At 44.2% G+C, this 14,820-nt stretch overlaps 1 protein-coding gene across 1 annotated transcript; it reads right to left on the bottom strand.

Annotated features, from left to right (window-relative positions):
- Nucleotides 1-1,145: 1,145 nt before the first annotated feature.
- LOC139048786 (uncharacterized) lies at nt 1,146-14,787 on the bottom strand. The gene is made up of 4 exons (XM_070523439.1): nt 12,959-14,787; nt 11,412-11,666; nt 8,299-8,559; nt 1,146-6,649 (listed from the first exon to the last, which is right to left on the bottom strand). Exons 1-4 carry the CDS (start codon nt 14,154-14,156, stop codon nt 5,859-5,861), a joined length of 2,505 nt encoding a protein of 834 aa, XP_070379540.1. The 5' UTR covers nt 14,157-14,787; the 3' UTR covers nt 1,146-5,858.
- Nucleotides 14,788-14,820: the final 33 nt, after the last annotated feature.

Genomic DNA, 14,820 nt, shown 5'->3' with positions numbered 1-14,820 from the left:
TCCTCTTCTATCAGAGATGGGACGCTGGTTACGCCAGCTTGGAGGCACTCTGTGCCACGAAAGTAAGAAGAGAAGGTAAAGAAAATTCACTGTTACATTCAATCACTTCATTGAGAACAATTAAGGTTTGTGCTGTATATAAAAACTGTTCATAGCAATCTGCGACCCAAGCAATTAAGTGGCGTTAAAAAGACTAGTGAAGACCACAGATTATTCCACATTAATACTTGAGCACAAATAAGCAGTTGTGTGCATGGTTTGAGAGCAAAATTGTATGAACCATTGAAGTGGTGGTCAAACAGGACCGCTGCGCTCTATGTACACTCATTGATATTGAAGAATGGCAATTCCTGAATCCCCATAATGGGTTTTACCTTTTTCTTTTTCATATAATCGTATGTGGTTTTCATTATATCTTTTCTGTATCATGTCCCCAGCGGCTTTGCGTTCTGTTTAGTGCATGTTCCAGGACATATGGTATTTTACACAAACTGCAAACACGCACACATGTGAACTGGGGAAAGCTGGACAGGTCTATACATTGTCTACTCTTTGGCTGTGCTCTTCAACTAAAGTTTTCAAACGTTGTTTGGCATTGCCTATGTTTCCCAAGAAAGAAAGCTAAGTGTATATTCCACCCAACCTTTACTGTGGGGTCGCATTTCTTTGTTGGTGGCAGCCAACGTGTAACATGCAAATTTGTAGTTGCAAGTTAACACTTCTACCATTTAGCATGTAGTATGATGTATTACCACCAAGTATGACACTGTACATACAAGGAACTGTTCGCATTCTCTCATCACAGAAAACTTGAGCCAATTGACTTAGTGTTAATGCGCGGGTAACTGCGTTATGTACTATGTTTTTAGCATAGCACAAGTTTTAAAAATGTGCTTCAGTCCCATGACACAGGTGCAAATGCCACAAATTCCCACAATGCAGGTTTTCTTTATATGCTCAACTTTAAAATTGCTCTGCCACCAAAAATGCCCACACGACTGTGGAAACTCTATGTGACTCAAGCAACAACACATTAGAGTTTCCAGAATTGGCCTAGTTCAGACCGCATCATCTCCGGGACCAGCCCAGTTTACTAAGAATGCATCAAGCATTGGCTAGTTTACTCAGCAAGAAACCTGCCAAGTATACTCAGTAAGAAAGTGACTGAGCAAACATCCCTTGCAAAAGCCAAGGAAAGCTTTGCGTAAAAACGATGCACTTGGGCAGTACAGAAGTTTCAGACAAAGGTACGCCACCACTGGAGAGCTCAGCCGTGCAGTTTGGCCACCATTCCCATGGTCCCTAGAATTTTGCTTCAACAGCACATGCTCAATCTTGTTATTGTCATAATACCTGAAAAATTGTGATTCACTACCATGATCTGGGTTCCAATATGTAGAATATTAACTACCGACCTGGCCGATATATTCTACAGCAAAAACACCCCTGCACTAGTTCAACTAAACACATTACATGTCTCCTAATGCATAGCTTACATACATAAGCTCAGTGCAGTGTTATTAAGAATTTACAGTACTACATGCTTATCAGTGGACAACATATGTACCTTATAGTCTGAATTCCATCAAATTCCATCAAGTAGCTGTGATTTCAGATTTCCATACGCAACAGAACTATACTGGTGCACCTCTTCCGGGAAGAGGATTTAATTATCAGCCATCAAAGTATTTCTCCAAATATAATGGCTTATAAGTGTGACGGCTCATCGTCAGAAACAGCAATAAGTTTTCACAATGTGGATTACGAAACAAGATACAAAAAGGCTAACTATTAACTATTGATGAATTAATTATTACTACAAACACTATGTTGCAGTGACTTACTGTACAAGAATACAGTAAGACATCGCTAAACTGTACCTGCTTAAACAGCAGTTTCATTTTAAACGTAGTAACCCCAACTCAGCGGCTATTCAACATAATCTGTTTTGTATTCGCATAAACCGTTCCAGTTTATTGCGTACGTATTGGTTAACACATAGTGTTTGCACTTTTCCTAGCACAATCACGGCGGTAGGTCGGCCAGGCAGAATGAGCCTGAGATCAGAACGGCCTCGAAGTACGAACGCAGAAGCCGCTTGGAAGGGTGAAGCCACACTAACATCAACATTATTTCGGTGCCGAGCCAGATAGTGTTGTGGCATCGTGCAAGCTAGGACTTGCGTCATGCCAAAGTTTGGACAAAAACCAGGTGCTCAGCATAAATGAAAAATTGGAAATTGTTTGTGCAACCGAACGTGGCACAAAGTTGGTGCTGGCACACGAGAAGGATCCAACGTTCAATATGGTATGTGGCATTTGGAATGCGAAGGAGAAGATGCTCGGCAGTGCTGCTGGGACTGCGAAAAGACGTTGGCTACGAGGTTAAACTTTTTGAGGTTTGTCTTTTCACCATCGTTGCCTCTGTTATTGCTGAAGCGTCCCCTAACGACAGTGATGAGGACGACACAGAAAACGACAGCACGGGCGATTCAGGCCCAACAGTGGCAGAAGATGCACATTACGTCAGCCTCATGCGAGTGTTTGCCGAGCTTAAAGGAGTTTGATGCTGCTGTCGTCGCTGCTAGGCTGCCGCGGCATCAAACGAATATAACAGACTTTTGTCGTGCAAAATGGATAATACTGCATGTTTTTTGCCCTTTTATTGCACTCTCTCCGAGTTCCATTTTTGACAGGTAAGTGAGCAATCTCACACTATTTCAGTTTAGCAGTACTACCGTTTAATACATACTTTTTCCAAGCTCCGGCCAACTACGATTTAACAAGGTTTCACTGTACATGTAAATTTAACATTCTCATGTACAGATACTGAGACCTACAAATGCAGGTAACATAAAAGTTAAATATTTAAATTGGCTAGTTGGTTCATGCTTCCAACACAATGTGCTTCTATAATGGGACAGGAAAAACAAGTGTACTAACATATGTGCAGTGTTTGTAATACCGTAATTACTGGTCGTACTTCTAAAAAGAAAATGAAGTACGGAAGCAAGGGGTCGGCTTAGATTTGAGTCGGTGGTTTGGCCACAACTGCCACATACCTATCGCCACCTCACCGTCACAGACTTGTAGCAACATATGCGTGCGCCATAGTGTTTTCTGGAAGCGATCGTTCAGAGCAGGTTGTCCAAATTTTTTTCAAGTGTTGCACTGTAGCCTCGTGCCAGCCACTGTGGTGGCACTGACCAAGTGGTGCCACTACACTACAGGCTAATGGCAAAAGGTCGTTTTACACATGGAGAAAACCTCCAACCTCCAAGTACAGCACGAGTTCGGCATGGACGAAAAGAACATGCTACGGTGGCGGAAATGGAACAAGCTTTCCAACTGCAGTGCAGCCCACATGGGTTTCACCGGACCACAGAGGAGTCAACACCATGAGGTGGAAGATACGGCGTATTCATTAGGGAACAGAGAGAAGCAGGAATGCACATAACGATGGGGATTATACAGGCAAAGGCAAGGGAGGTCACCAATGCTAGGGGTATATCACACAAACCAATTTCAAGCACAGCAAAGGCTGGGTAACGCGTTTCATGAAATGTTTCGGCTTCAGCCTCAGACAACTGGCTTTCGTGTGCCAGAAACTAGCCAGCGAATTCTGAGGAAAAGCTCATGGCATTCCAGTACTACGTCATCGAGAAATGGTTGCAAAAGAGCTACCAACTGGAGCAGATTGCAAACACTGACCAGACACCGGTGTTCTTCGACATGCCCATGGCATATACACAGTAAACGAAGAGTGAAAGAGATCAAGCTTAGGACAGCAGGTTATGGGAAGAAGTGAAAAAGAGCAATGCTGTGCTGTTTTGTCGATGGACGGACACAACACACTACTGGCCAAATAAAAGTTCCCCAGGAATGTTGTAGCGCACGTTCACGAGAAAAGTTCCATGAACAGCGCCACGATGGACTGGGTGAAGCCGATTTGAAGCAGCCTGCCCTACAGTGTCGGCGCTGCTGTCGTGGCCGTCACTGTCGCTATCCGATGCACGTTTGTGACGATCGCCTCATCAGTTAGAAGCATTTGGTTTCCAAATCTATAGCAGTGTGCCTTTTTTTCACCAGCAAAGTAGTGCATTGCTGATGAACAGCAGGCAGATCAGCCATCTTCCATTTCGGCAGCAACTCATACAAGGCTGAGAAACAACATGGCCAGGAATGGCTTCGATGCAACAAACAGAGACAAGTACGAGTGACTTAATCCATTAGCAGAACTGGGCAGAATGAGGACCATAGAATAAAGAACCAACAGTGAGGACCCAGCCATAGAGATGGCCCAGCGAGCAATCTGGGAGCAGTGCCGGCGGTGCAGTTGGCGTGGTCCATTTGCGTTTTGGAGAGTGGCGAGGCACAGAGCTATGGCCGCAGCCCATTCTTGTTCGGAGGGGTGGAAGGGCGACGGGAGAGATGCGCGAGGCTGGTGTGAATCTCCCATGGAGGGAAGCGCACGGCGGCAGTTGCAGTGGCGGGCAAGCATGGAGCGGCTAGCATTTCACTTTTTTTCTTTTCAAGGATTTCAGATTCCGTTACCTTTCAGCACGGACATTCAGCAGCCAGAATTCATCGTTATAACCGATAATGCGGCATGGGGCCACTGTAGAAAGCAGGTTATTTCCCCATACAAAACATACAAAAGTTGACAGTGTAGCAGTATTTTGTTGTGCTAACCGATATCTTTATAAGTGGGTTCAACTGTAGTGTCACCCTCAATTGCACACTGATTGGCTGGTTGAGAAAAATCGGATGAGCTGATTGGCTGTTTGAGCATTACGTCACATGAAGACAATGGTATCACCATTGCAGAATAGATGCCCTGGCTTGCAGTGGCATGGGATGAAATTCTAGCTGAAATGATTACCAGAGCATTCCGAAAATGCTGCATTTCTAACACGCTGGACTGAAGTGAGGACGATGCTCTTTGGGAAGTGAGCAAAGAGGAGGACAGCGATGTTGTGGATGACAAGTGAACTTAGGACGTGCCTATGGTACGCACACTTATATAATAAAAATCATGCTTTTCTGTCAATAAAAAGGCCTTTTTTTAATTCGGCTTGCATTTGAGGTAAGTTTTCTTTGTTTTTTTACAATAAAGGGCGGTTTAGATTTGAGTAAATACGGTAAGCTTAGACTGCCAGTCTCTTCTTCAATTTCTGCAAGGTTACAACTCTACTCTGGCTTCACATTGAGGGCAATGAGGAATGAAATGATCATGGATGTGAAGATCGGCACAGTTGCAAGGACATCAGCTAGCTTCGACACTATCCGGATTGATTGATTTAAGGGTAAGCAATCTGCATTACGAGCGCAGACTAATAGGATCATTCAGGAAGCCCAATCCTAGCTTCATTCTCCTAACATCGACATTGCCAAACATTCAGCAATGCAAGCTCGTCTCTGCTTTCGCAGAGTAAAGCCCAGTTTGAGGAATTTACTCCGACCAAACAGCTCAAAGAGCAGTATACAGCCACAGTAGAACACAGCAATGAAGGAACCAGTGCATATTCGGGGCACGTTGAATATACCCGAGTGGTAAAAATTAATCCATAGTCCCTCACTACAGCGCACCTCATAATGAGATCATAGTTTTGGCATGTAACACCCCAGAAGTTAATTCAGATTATATGCAACTCTGCATCTGACTTGTCAAAGTAGGCGGCAGCGAGCGTTCTTGCAGATACCGAGCTTTCCACAATGCCACAAACACTGGTGGCCATATATGCAGCTTTTGTTTTATATAAGTTCAGGTTATTTTTTAACGCAGTTTCTCAGAAAAAACGTGCTAGTTAGATTTCCGTAAATACAGTGACGCAGAGACTTTTGTTTTTGTACTTCAGTTCAATCCCGTTCTACAATGTTGGGCAATGCACATACATACTGCTTGCTTTCAGCCTCAAAATCTATAAACAAAGCCGGCATTGCAACAGAAGCAGGCTTTAAAACAACACAAGTGTCAACAGGTGAAAAAAAACACTCTTTGATGTGAGGAGGAAAACCATCAGCATTTTCACCAATTCCCAGTTTCTGACAAAGCAAGAGAACCAAGCCAGAAATGCCGGCAATTACATGCAATATATGGGAAACTATAAAAAATTTCCCATCATGGCTTGCAACGACAGAACAGTCACTTTTCTTTGCTTTTCTATACTGCTGGCTGTGTATAATTGTGCCTTCAAAGCTCATTCTTGAATATTCCTCAATTACAGCACATGTTGTGTCCAAGAAATTTTGCACAGATTGCAGTTCCCGCTCGGACAACATAGCTGTAACTGGTGCTCCAAATAAGCATACATTATCAATTCGAGTCACTTTCTTAATAGGAACATTGCCAAGCAGTCTTTCGCAAAACCTCACCACATCATGCGGAAGAGAAAGCAAATGCAGCGCAAGCTCCAGCTCTCCTTCCAGAGTGACTCTCTCCAGTATTTGTGTCGGAGCTCCTTTTGCTGCCTTTACCATCTTTGTGAGCTTCCCATTCCCTGTTTCGAAGGGAAACGCTGAGTTTGCCCAAAGAGGACCCAGATGCTCCACGCTTGACGTCAGATGGCGAAGCTGGTGGACGTTATAAGTCATGAAGCGAGTCCCATAGAGGTTTGCAGCTCTGCACACAAATGATTCAAGCAGGTGACCTAGAAAAAATAATTGTTTCATGTAAGAGTATTGTTGAAAGAAAGCTTTGAGTAAGCTTGTCAATGCACGTGTAAATTATCACATCTCCAATACTTTCATCCACTTAACGTGTGTCTCTAACAAGGTTTAAATTAGAGCATCCCCATGTATCAAGAGTAAAACTTTACATAATGGGGGACACAGAACAAATACACTCTGACACAGCTTGAGCATGTATTATAGTGTCTGCGGATGTATCTACAATAGTCACATGATAACTGCATACTCAACTTGAGAAAACATCCACCCCTGTTGGCCGCTTCACTATCGTCCTTTCTCTGTCCCTTTTCATGAAATGTGCACAGATTGAGTGTTTTATCTTCCTGCATCGCATTTTGTTTTAGCATTCACAGAAAAAAAAAACAGAAAAGAAAACAATGCTGCCATGGTTGTCAATGAGAGTGAAATTGTAATGACTCAGACAGTCTAATTAAAGGCTTCATAAATTTCAGAAGCTATGGCTACCAGAAGAAACCAGCAGTGCACAAAATTAGGATAGTTGGTGTAGCACAGCTTCAGAAGTGCAGCAGTGGAACAAAGCAAATGCAGTTCAGAGCACATAAAATGCAACCTATTGTAGTGCAGGACCAGATATAAGTCTTTTCTGACTCTTGTTTACCCTCGTATAGAAGTTAGAGTGTGTGCACAATGCTCCCACATCAGTGCGACCTCAAATATCAGACAAAACACATCTGCCAGAAAATTGTGCAAACGAGGCTGCGGGAGCACTTTTTCACTGGGTGCACAGCTGGGTACAGGGACATCGAGGGGAATATGCAGAGTGAATGGACGATCAGAAATGCACCTGCCACAGTGGTATATAGCATGCTGTATAAGTCATGAAAGAAAAGTAGTGTCAGGAGAAAAGCTTTGCACTAGAGGATGCATTTGTTTTACAAGACTCGATCCAGGGACAGGCACTTTTAGGGCCTTTCACTCTGCTATTTGAGTGAATCAGAAAGCTATATTGCAGAACAAGGTTGAATTCCCTGACAAATCCAAGCCTTTGCCATAATCAGTGTCGCTTTGGGCTTGCTGATTACTTCAGCCTGCAAGTATAGTGGTTAGCTAAGATGGAAAATGACCACCTAGCAAGCTTCCACAGAATTGATTGGCTAAGGCACGTACTATGTGATGCTTTGTGATGCGCAAAAGGTTGTGTAGGGGCAGAGTAGTCTCTGCGCCTCTGCTCTAACCAAAGGTGTGCACATTGTTGCTCTTTGGCTTTTCAGTTTGTGTACAGTAAGTATGTAATGTGTATACTAACATAACATTCGCATCATAAGATTACCCTAAACAATGCTCTCGAAAATTTCGATTTTCGTTTACCTATTCCTAATAACGACACCCCTAACTTTGGTCTGAAGCAGACTTGTGACCAAATGGCCATGCAGTATTTTTTTGCCGAGATTAAAAGCTTTTACTCTTGCACACACGTTTAGAGCAAATGCACTTAACAGCTGTCGCTGGGGGCTGCAGGTTTGATGAAGGACCAGCTAATGACTATGACAAGGGAACACTGGCAGCAGGAGAATGCTAATAACAGGCTGAGTAGTAAATACTCTTAAAAATAGAAGCAAGATAGTCTAAATGCGAGTAAACAATTTACCTGCACATTGAAGATCAGTTGGTGAAATTTCACTCTTGAGCAGAGTGAAAATGGCTTCGGCCAGCATTGACATGTGCCTCCAGAACCGCGGTGGCAGCACTCCGAGTACTGTTGGCAGAGAGTAGTAGAGCAGCCAGTTCTTCCACTCGCTCGCCTTCCAGAAGCACCTGTCTGCCAAGGACCGTGGCAGCCGTGTGAAGCAGTGGGGTGGGCAAATACTCAGGAGACGTTTATCCAGCTTGGCTATAGTTGAAGGAGCACCTGCACAAAAATAAGCCGTAGTTACTACCACAAATTCCACCTATGCCATGAAGAGGATGTTTGCCTCACCTGTTACAATACTTGCAATGGTTGGGAATAGTGCAATCATATGCCCAGTTTCTCAAGTACCAAGACTAGATGTTAACCATGTCTTAGTAATAGCCTAGTTTTCACGCAATGCCATGTGGACACAAACACATAAATATACAGACTCCACATAGTATGGTAGCTGTGGCAAGGCCACAAATATTTATAGCAATCCAAGCATTAGGCATTATTAAAACAACATTTATTAGTGCTTGGTGCATTATAGCCAATGTTGGCTGCTGTGATATGAAACCTATACTATCAATTTTCTTAATGCACAGAGAAGCACATTGCCTTTACAGTTATATGACATCCAGAGGCTTGCAGTGATGCCTGACACCGGCAAAAGATGCAGAGAGCGAGTGGGACTATGCTAATTCAGGGACAACCAAATTAGGAAGGCACACTCAGCTTAGACAAAGACACTCCCTCACCAGAACAGGAATTGACCTCTCTGGTACAGTATTTGGCCACCCCCTCCCCTTATGATTCCTACAAATAACCCATGGGTCTCAGTCCCCAGCAGCTACGAAGCACCTAACCAATGCGGTGGTCAACGCAGCAGAGGCTGCTAAACATCTCTGGGTCTGGGCAGGCCGCCAATGGAAAATGACCCTGTCAACCTTTCACAGCCGGACTCTGTCTAGTGAGGCTAGCTTAGTAGGACTCTTTGAGGAACTGCCACATATTGTTTGGGATATCATCGGCCTTAGTGAGACTAGAACTGGTGACGCTTATACATTGCTGAATAACGGCCATGTCCTCTGCTATAGAGGTCTCCCAGATAAGAAGCAATATGGGGTAGGATTACTAATCCATAAGGTCATGGCGGGCAACATTGATGAATTCTACAGCATTAATGAGAGGGTTGCAGTACAAGCCTATGCTCCAACATCCAGTCACGATGATGATGAAGTAGATCGGTTTTATGAAGATGAATTAGCGATGAGAAAAGTGCAAACTCTGTATACTGCAGTAATGGGTAACTTCAATGCAAAAATGGGGAAAAAGCAGGCTGGGGAACAGGCAATTGGAAACTATGGCATTGGTTCTAGGAACGCTAGAGGACAGATGCTGGCAGAATTCACAGAAAGGAATAAGCTTCGAATAATGAACACCTTTTTCAGGAAGCGTAGCAATAAAAAGTGAACCTGGGAAAGCCGTAATAGTGAAACAAGAAGTGAGATTGATTTCATACTGTCTGCCGATCCCAGCATAGTGCAGGATGTAGAAGTGATAGGTAGAATAAAGTGCTGTGGCCATGGGTTAGAAAGGGCTAGGATTCACCTCAATTTGATGAGAGAAAGAGCCAAATTGGTCAAGAAGAAACAGGTCAACCTAGAGGCAGTAAGGGTAAAAGCAGACAAATTCAGGCTGGTACTTGCAAACAAATATGCAGCCTTAGAACAGAGAGACGCTGACATAGAGGTAATGAATGAAACCGTAACTAGGCTGGCTTCAGAGGCAGCAATTGAAGTGGGAGGCAAGGCACCAAGGAAACCAGTAGGCAAGCTCTCCCAAGTAACAAAGAACCTAATAAAGAAACGACAAAGAATGAAAGTGTCGAATTAAAGAGATAAGGTAGAATTCACGGAACTGTGAAAACTGATCAAGGCGAAAATAAGTGATAGTCTTAACTATAACATGAGAAAGACTGAAGAAGCCGTAAAAAATGGACACAGCCTGAAATCAGTGAGCAGGAAAGTTGGCATAGGACAAACCAAGATGTATGCACTAAAAGATGAGCAGGGTAATACCATCAGCAATCTTGAAGGTATAGTAAAGGCAGTGGAAGAATTCTGTACTGACCCGTACAGTGCCCAGAGGACTCGGGAGAACTCCATTCAAAACAGTAAAGAACAGAATACAGAAACTCCTATAACTCGCGATGAGCTGAGAAGGGCCTTACAAGACGTGAAACAAGCAAGAGAGCGCAGCAGGGGAAGATAGAATAACAGTCGATTTAATCAAAGATGGAGGAGACACAATGCTTGGAAAACTGGCGGCTCTTTATTCAAGGTGACTATCGACTGCAAGGGTCCCAGAAAATTGGAAGAATGCAAGCATTATACTAATCGACAAAAACGGAGACGTTAATGATGATGAACATGCAGACGCTGGTAATACTGCAATGACGTGTTCTAGTTTCTTTAAGCCACATGCTTACCATAGGTCTTAGAACATGCAAGTCACAGAATATCACGTGAAATAAAAAAAAGTACTAACAAAAATTTTGGATTGTGTCTTTTCTGTTGAAATAACTAGCCGACAACTCAGCAATCAGCTGTTTTATAACTAGTTCAACCCAGCTCGGCCAAATCTGTCAATTTCGGTTACGTGTACTTCTTACATAAAGGCATTCCTACTGTAGTCTGTAAACATTTCCTTTTCAGTGCTATTTCCAGGCAGGTATCCACACTGGACCAATTGCAAGTTTTAGTGGGATATTTTTTACAATGCTCGGCACTCCCCAGTATACAGGAATGGTTGATTGCCCCTTCTTTTTTTTCTCCAATTTAGAGCATGGCAAGCGCATTGCATTACATTAGTATTCTGACTTGTGCGCAAGATATGTAATATTTCTAAAAAAAAAGTAATGTTTGTATGTGTATAACATCAGTACCAGCTAAATCATGGATGTTATCAGGCATACTCTTGTCACATGCACTGCAAGAGCAAATTGTTATTTCCCTTCAAAATTGACTTATCTGAACAAAATATAGAATTCAATTACTCCACTTTAACAAGTGAGCACAGGTACATACCGATGTAGAACGGCTCCTGGCAGTTTGCACTGTCCAGCCAAAACTCGGTAAGCTGCCTTGTCACTCCAAGCAGCACACAGTGCATGTAGTCAACTGCCTGGCTCAACACTGGATTGAACAAATTAAGGTTTATCAGGGGCGATGGACCCTTGATGCCATTCACTGGCATATTCAGCTCAAGGGCAAGCTTCATGTCTCTCAGGACCCCTTCTTCTGTTCTCAGTGCAAAGTCCGTTTGGATGTAACGAGGAGTACCTACAATGAAGGAAATGCCCATAAATTTTTTTACATACACCTAAAAATACAAATATTTATAGGAAATCCCATAATGTTTATTACTAGTGTGCTCATAGTGACATATTGGTGCTTTGTAGGGTACAACGTAGTAGGTTGCCTGACATTTACATTAATGCGATGCAGCACCTTATGCATCTCATGGCCCTTCACAAGTTAAACAGTAACAGGTGGTGACATGAAAGCTATGATGTCAACTGCAAGCAATTCAGTACTTTCAACAAATATGTGCACAGAAATGTGAAGCATATGTTCTTTTTATTCTAGCAAGAATCTGCATCAATATAGAATGCTTGCAGGAAAGTGCCAGCCAATTTGTTCATCGTGTACTTGTCTCCATCGTGCCTTTCCGTCCTTTGTATGCTGTCGCGCCGGGCACATTATGGATTAACAACTAGCCCCAGCCTAACACCTTGCTTCAGTAGATTTCAAGTTCATCACGTTGCACTGCACCAAGAACAGCCTGAACAAAACGATTTTAGCATGCTCTAAGTCACCAAAAGGCCTCAGTGCAAACATGCCACTGACCTATATACAGCCCACTTGACATGACTTTGGTGAATCAGCGCACTAGGGAAAAAACACAAGTTCACATGAAAATGAATTATGAAGACATACACATGCACTGACGTATGTCCAAATGTCCAGAAGCAGTCCTTTTTTTCCAAGTGCACTGCTTCACCAAAATCATGGGTACCCAAATAGCCCATCAGTACCTATAAAGTAAGCCCGAATAGATCGGTTTAATCACTACACTAAATGCTACTGCCTCTGTACTGTGCTACCTTTTGTTACAAGCTATTGCCCACAGTGTAAATCGACAATGCAGCACTGTGTCCCCCCACTATAAAGTTGTTACATAGCAGTTGCACTTCAAATAGGGTGAACGCCGGAGCAGAGAGAACTTACACACCACTCCTCTATGGATGCTGTAAAACACAACATAATGCAGAGCATGCACCGCACTGTCAAAACATGGACAGAACTTACGCATTCCATAAACTAGCTTAAGAAGAAAACCCATTGCAAGGAAGTCACAAGTATGCTTAGAAGGTATCATCACACAAAGTAAAACATTATAGAAGCCAACGTGAAAACAACTTTGATCTGCAATGTTTGAGTCTAAGACTAGTTATCGTGGCAAGACATTTTCCAACACATCCTTATGACAAAATGGCGTAGTCACTCAACTAGCGGGCACATCGGAATCAGAGAGAGCTAATAATTCATGAGCAATGTGAAAAACGCCATACCTTCGATTTGCTCTGCACAGGTCAGGCACCAGCAGCAGCCGAACCTTCCATTGAACGGTGTCTGGTTTGTCACTGCTGCACGGGCTGGTGCATCAAATGAACAGCAGATGGAATGAACTTTTGATCTAACCGTTTCTGTTCCATGCTGCCACACAACAGTTCCAACAGCCTGCAATGCTTCCACAAATTTTTCCATAAACACCATCATGTCTGGATGTTTGTGGCCAAACCACAATCCAGCCAGAACAGGGCTTTGGCGGCGCACACCTGGCGGTAGTTCATTTATAGTGAACTGGATGGGCCACACAGACGCTTTCGACGATTTATAAACAGGGCTTCCGTCAGTGTTGAATGTGAGCGTCAAGTCCTTGTGGGATATCTTGCCACTCTGTCTAAGACTCTTGTATATGGCACCACTGGTGATGTCACTCATTGAATCGCATTGCAATCCTTGCTCTATTTTTTCCATTTGGGCGAACAGAAGGTCCTTAAACTTTGCTATTGACTGACCAATTTGCTGCTTGATGTTCAAGATGCTGAAAAAGCAACCTGCGTTATTCAATAGCGAGACTTTCATATCTGCTTGGCATTCTCGACAGCGCATTGTCTCTGAACTTAGCTGCTCTAGTTGACTTCCGCAAATGTTGCAGTAGTAATGGCGATTCACGGCCGTATGCATCGTTGGATTCCACAACTTCCTGAGTAGATACTTGCTTCGAGGCAGCATGTCACCTTGAAATCCAAACAATGCTTCGATGAGACGCAACAACCCGTCCACGGTGTCCCAAGGCAGCCCATGCGCCACAACAAAAGCTAGAATCATTACGACTGCAGCAGCTTTTGATGTTGTGGATCCAGGAAGGGTGGCCGTGCCATACTCGCGCAGAGCCGTTGCGAGCGCTTGGGCAACGTCTATCGGCGGTACTGGGTCGGATTGCCCGCTTTCGTTGCCTTCGTCTGGGGCCGGGCATGCATTGTCAGTCTGACGGCCAGCTGACGATGCGCCGATTTCATCGTCTGAAAGTAGCGGACAGTCGTCAAACGAGCAGGACAGATCAGGCTCGGCAATGTTCGAAGCATGCCCTTGCGCAACCGGCTGTGACATGTGACGCAACCTATAGCGGCGTGTCGATGAGGGAACGTGAAAACGTTGGCCATCGTGCAGGTACATTTTCCTCTTCCGAGCGGGAGGCTCCATTGATAGGCGCGAAGAGACCACGGTACGGAGTAAGAAAAAGCTATGCAAATAAAAGCGTACACAACCACATAACAAAGCAACTGTCAGGATACGCGCGCACTCACCGCCAAGATTCACTGTTCGGAATGTAGTCACGTGGCCCCGATTGGTACGTTCGATTCGCCGTCACTAGGGTGCCTCGATGCCAGCGCCGTCACCACTAGAACCAGTTCGCGAGGTGCTGCACCCTGCCATTCGTTTCAGCGGTGCAGCAATGACGCCCGCAGAACCACGACGTTCGTTTGAAAAAGTGCAGGAAAGGTGCAGGGCTGGTTCGTGATTTTGCTGCACCCGCTCCACGGTCGGTGCCGACTTGGTGCAGATGCGAAGCAGCGGCGCAGCAGACGACGCAGCAGACGAGCACGGTCGAGTACCGTTAAAACCCCGCTTACGCGCGTCTGATGTGTCTGCGCAACTGTGGTGTGCATTTACGCCCCAGAAACCGATCATACCTCCAGTTCAGGACCTCTCAAACTTACGCACACCGTGCACATTCGTCAGACATAGCACAACGCCTACACCGCGTCTGCACCTTTGCATTCGTTTCGAGTGTTTCGCTGAGCCTGCACACACAGACATACACACACGCGCGCGCACATATATATATATATATATATATATATAT

The sequence above is a fragment of the Dermacentor albipictus genome, chromosome 8 (genome assembly GCF_038994185.2).
Source record: "Dermacentor albipictus isolate Rhodes 1998 colony chromosome 8, USDA_Dalb.pri_finalv2, whole genome shotgun sequence".
NCBI lineage: Eukaryota > Metazoa > Arthropoda > Arachnida > Ixodida > Ixodidae > Dermacentor > Dermacentor albipictus.
The sequence above is the reverse complement of the archived record's forward strand: the minus strand, read 5'-3'. Positions and strand labels throughout refer to the sequence as shown.